Source organism: Triticum aestivum, chromosome 4A (assembly GCF_018294505.1).
Source record: "Triticum aestivum cultivar Chinese Spring chromosome 4A, IWGSC CS RefSeq v2.1, whole genome shotgun sequence".
Classification (NCBI taxonomy): Eukaryota; Viridiplantae; Streptophyta; class Magnoliopsida; order Poales; family Poaceae; genus Triticum; species Triticum aestivum.
In genome coordinates, this window is record NC_057803.1 from 352,237,811 (window position 1) to 352,243,227 (window position 5,417).

The 5,417-nt window shown below is 47.9% G+C and overlaps 1 protein-coding gene across 1 annotated transcript; it reads right to left on the reverse strand.

Moving 5' to 3' along the window:
* Positions 1-263: 263 nt before the first annotated feature.
* LOC123086090 (uncharacterized) lies at positions 264-4,715 on the reverse strand. Its single transcript, XM_044507795.1, has 2 exons — positions 4,449-4,715; positions 264-1,226 (listed from the first exon to the last, which is right to left on the reverse strand). The coding sequence occupies exon 2, from the start codon at positions 1,222-1,224 to the stop codon at positions 484-486; it is 741 nt and encodes a 246-aa protein (XP_044363730.1). The 5' UTR covers positions 1,225-1,226; positions 4,449-4,715; the 3' UTR covers positions 264-483.
* Between the last annotated feature and the right edge of the window lie 702 nt (positions 4,716-5,417).

Genomic DNA, 5,417 nt, shown 5'->3' on the forward strand with positions numbered 1-5,417 from the left:
CCATGAAAACCACAGTGATTTCCAATGTACTCCAGCAAACTGATGTCCATATGCTCTCTCCACTAGAATTTCTTTGCTCTGAAGCGCCACAACCCAAACTCCCAATCACAACACGAGCAACATTTTCATAAGAATCCTAGTCTACTATCAAAATAATATTCCATTGGTTAAGCTCAAAGGCACACCGAATAAGTTGTCCAACAATTAGGAAGGGAATCCAAACTTGAATATAACCATGATACAGTAGCCCTTTTCCAGAAGAGTTCAAAGCACATAACAAATTACACCTCTTCAGCCTTCCAAGTTTTGCACTTGGTATAGAACAGCTCCAGGAGTTCAGAACTTCTAAGAACATTTACATATGAAATTTGGTTGCAAAACCACTTGGAAGCCCTTGTAGTATTGAACTAGAAGGAATCTCCAGCAACCATCTATCAGTGTACAGAAGAATGGAACTGCTCTCACCAACTGGTTGTTGCATGGTTATAACCAGCTGAAGCAATTGTCACAAGTATCTCCAGTGTTTCCAGCTGCACTAATTTCCATCAGAATGCATGCAAAGGATGCCCATGGTAACGGATGCAACTCAACTCTACTGTTAGTGCCTTGAGTGTCAGTGCCTTGTGTGAACTGAGATGCCATGGAGAACACGCTCTTGATAGGTACCTCTGTCGAACACCTAGTGGGTGCCAAGTTGTCCACATCAAGGACAGGAAACAGCCAAGGCAGAGGCATTGGTGAGGCTTCATGTGGCATTGTGAAGGGTGAAGGTGCACTCCAGGGAACTAGGCACGACACCATTGGGTCGTCTTTGTCAGTATTATGATAGAGGCCACATACAGGTGCAGCAAGCTCGGAAGCGGCGTTGCCAATGACCATGGATGAAGGTAGTGTCATGGACAAAGTGAGCGCTGACTCCTCGGGCGTGTCACACCTTGGGCACCCTATCGAACAGGTGGTGGGCAGCGTAGCGGCGTTGCTGGTGTCGTCAACTTCGAGCACCTTGTCAGTCACACTAAGCTCCGGGACGGAATTGTCGGTGGTCACGGACGGAAATGGTGCTTTAGGCACTGCGAGCTCGGATGGATACACACTGATGGCGTCCATGGACGCCTTGAGTTGGAGGTCATCGGTGGATGTAGCAGACGTCTCATCACGGCGCTCGATTGTGGCCAACTGTCGTGCCCAAGATGCGATTCTATCCCAATCACGTGATGAACTCATGACTGGGGCACAACCGCATTTTGAGCGCATAGCAAGGTGGATATCATTACAACATACCATGTACCGAATAGATGAGAATACAAGATAAAGCCTTACACTCGCCACAAGCTACAACATTAACACATCAATACATAGCAAATCAAACAAAAAAGAAGAATGACATCCACCCTACTAATCCTAGGTTCCCCAACCCGGAACCTATCCCTTGATTGAAGAAGAAGAAGAAGCATAAGAACTCCAAACAAGCAAGCATCGCACTCGCGTCAGATCATTGCATTACCTGTACCTGCAACTGTTGTTGTAGTAATCTGTGAGCCACCAGGACTCAACAATCCCATTACCATGGGTATAAAGACTAGCAAAGCTTAATGGGTATGTAAAGGATAGTGGTGAAGTTGCAGCAGCACTAAGCATTGTATGGTGGCTAACTTACAACTACAAGAGTAAGATGAGAAACTACGCAAATGGACGCAAACTAGTAATGATCAATAAGTGATCCTGAACTACTTACGTTCAATCATAACACCACCGTGTTCTCTTCTTGAATTTCCCAGAAAAGAGTCAATCACGGTTACGCACGCGGTAGGTGTATTTTAATTGAGTTTACTTCAAGTCCACTACAACCGGATATTAACATATTCCCATCTGCCACATAACCGCGAGCACGGCTCTCGAAAGTTTAAACCCTGCAGGGGTGTCCCAACTTAGCCCATGATAAGCTCACGATCCGTGGAGACAATCCTCCATCGCGGGACCCTCCGATCAGACTCGGAATCCCGACGCATAAGAAATTTCGATAATGGTAAAACAAGTCCAGCAAGACCTCCCGGCGATTCGACACCCTGATAGTAGCCGCGCGTATCATGTCTCAGGCCACAACCGGATGGAACAAGCTACGAGTAAAACCAGCCCTCGAGTTTCCCCGAGGTGGCCCGATAGGCTGCCTGTTTGGGAACAACACCATTAGCACTGCCCCCCTTGTATTAGGTTGAAATAACGAACCTCGGGTAGCGCTAACTCCCTATGCATCAAATTTATTATTATGTTGAGCAAATGATAAAACCAATGTTGGGCCTTTCTGGAAGAGTTTTATTCAAAGCGAACCGTCAAGAGGGGCCCATAAACCCTCATTGTGTTAGGGACACAAAATCAAGGAACATAACACCAGTATGACAGAAACTAAGGCGGCAAGAGTGTAACAAAACACCAAGCAAAAGACTAAGCCTTCCACCCTTTACCAAGTATACATGTGCATTAATTAAATAAGATATATTGTGATATCCCATGATATCCATGTCCCAACATGGAACAACCTGCAACAGCAACACTATAAGAGGGGCTGAGCAAAGAGGTAACATAGCCAAACAACGGTTTGCTAGGATGGTGGAAAAGGTTAGAGGTTTTCATGGCAATTGGGAGGCTTGATAAACAAGTGGTAGGTAGCGTGACATAATGATAGCATCGAGACAACTAGCATAGCAAAGATAGTAGTGAGATCCAAGGTGACGGTCATCTTGCTTGAAATCCTGCTACGAAGAAGATCGACTCCATGAAGAAGACGAACAACATAGTCAAACGGATCCTCACAATCACAACAAAACCAGGAACTATCAAGAAGAAGCAACACCGGAAAGAAGCAAACAACATGGTAAACAACCACCACATAAGCATGGCATGATGCACAATCAAGTATGATGCATGTCCGGTTTAATGATTCATGGCATGGCAAAGTGCAACAAACAACACTACAAATTAAGTAGGGCTCAATATGCAATGAGTTGCATATTGACAAAACACCACATTCAATTATTTAATTTGCTCTCCTTTCACCTACTCAACAATATTAGATGTTGTTAAACATGTCAAGAGATCAAGCATAATTCAACTAACTATTTAGGCAAGTTTAAATGAGGCCGGAAACAACAACGATAATTCCAAAAAATCCCCACATGACATCTAGCAATATAATGCAAACACAATTTTAAACATTTTAAATGGTGTTATCGTGATGCGGATGACATACTCTAGTGTTGTGCAATTTTATGAAAAAGTTGACATGAGCATGATAAGAGAATTTGTCGCCATGACGGAATGAAAGGGTGCCACGGCGATGATAATGGGAATGATGCAATGTCAACATTTCGATGATCTGGCAATTCATGGAAATGACGTTGCAAAAGAACAAGTGTGCAGATGTGCGGAACATGCTAGAGATGGTGGGGTGATCCCGGTGACCGGGTTCCCATGGGTCGGCGCATGGCAAACGAGGAGGACCATGCAATGAAAACTCGGACACGGTGCAAATACAAGCATCTCATACAACAAAAGCATTCGTGCACGGGTCATCGTCTCGACGGTTATACCTTCCAAAGGTGCATTTACGGAGCGGTTCGAGTTTGGTAAAGGAAGTAGGTGTTCTTGGGACTGTCGTAGTGGAAGTAGTAGTACACATGTCGTATTGGGAAGTAGTGGTGCTATCGGTCATGGGCGATCATCGGGACGGTAGTGGAAGTAGAGGTACACGACGTCTTGTCAAAAATCACGGCGGCAGTAGTTGTACACATGTGGTAGTCGATCTTGATGGAACCAATGTCCTCAAGGGTAGTCGTGGTACTTGGGGTCTTCGGACTACCGGTCTCGGTTCTTGCGACGGTAGTGGTACAAGGTCGTCGTGGGAAGTAGTCATACTCGCGAACTTGTCGGATCCACGGCGACGATAGTGGAACTTCACGGATCCGTGGTCTCCGGGCGTAGTGGTACTTGGCGAATCCCGAAACGGTCTTGACGATCCAAAGTGGCACAAGTGAGATGCACACCCACAGAGTCTTCGGACTTCGGCTCCGGGTACAGGATTTGAGGGTCTCGGTGGTGGCCAAATTTGGCGACGTTCACCGGTGGGTGTGTTCGATGCACTGATGACCGAAGAAGAAACATGTGAAGGTGGCCATGTTGGTCTAGCTGCAGCAGCAAGGGCGATGGAGGTGGGGCGGCGTCAGGAGGCGCAATGCAGAGGAGGCCGATGGGGCATGGAGGAGCGGCACGAGACGAGCAAGCAGCGAACAGTACAGGGGTTGCAGAGAGGCGAGGTGGAGGAGGAGCTGGCAGCGCTGGCCTTGCCGATGCCGGCAGCAGGCCGCTACGATGGCTGGCGCGCGAGTAAGGGACCCTATGCTGGAAGAAGAAGAAGCAGAGGAAGAGGTCACATGAAGGGGCGTCGTGCTCACCGGCGTGAGGTGCGCCCAAGCGAGGAAGAGCCAGGGAGGAGAAGGGGCGCGTCGGGGTCCCGGTGCTGCTCGGCTTGGTCGACGATGGTGCACATGAGAAGAAGAGCTCCGGCAGGGCTGCTTGCTGACGACGGCAGGAGATGGAGGCGAGGCCCTTGGACTCGAGCGGTGGCGGGGCGCGTCGGCCAGCGCAGAGGTGGAGAGGTGGGAGCCGGGCAGGAGGCTGCAGGCGCCGGGTCCATGGCGAGGCGGCAGCGAGGAGGAGGCGGCTGGAGGCGATGGGGGTCGAGAGCGGCGCCTACCCTGGTGCTGGCTGCACGGGCGTGAAGTGGCGGCAGTGTGCAAGGACGAGAGGTAGAGAGTGGAGATTGGGATTGGGCAGGGGCGAGGGTTAGGGTTAGAAAAGGGGCGGCTGTGCCTCTAGGAGAAAATGGGCCTTAGAGGCCGGCCCAGTTACTGCTGCTGGTTGGAGGGCCAGATGGGCTGGATACACGTGGCAAATGGGCTTCTCTCTCTACTATAAAGAAAAAAAAACAGAGATAAGAAAGAAAAGAAAGAGAGGTTAGGGGAAGAAGTTGGACACGCGGATAATTTTCCCGGTCTCACAAAAATGTGCTCGTTCCAACAAAATTGGAGTGGGCGAGATTGCAAGGTTTAAATTCAAATGCATTTGAATTTAATTCAAATGGTTTGAACAAGGAGTAGGATTCGGAAGTGTCCAAAAATGTTGAACATTCAGGAAGAGCCTTGATAAGTGGGAAAATAATTATTGGCAAGGTTAGAGAGTGAAAACTTGAAGAAGAAAAGGCCAAGGGATTTAACATGCAAGTGTGTTGTGGTAAATTCCAAATCAATCGAATATTTGATAATAGCTCCCTAATATTGGGAGGATAAGTTATAAAGAAAAGTCACCATTGTTAACATCCCTCGATTTAAATGGACCAAAGATCCATACGATTTGTTTAGTTG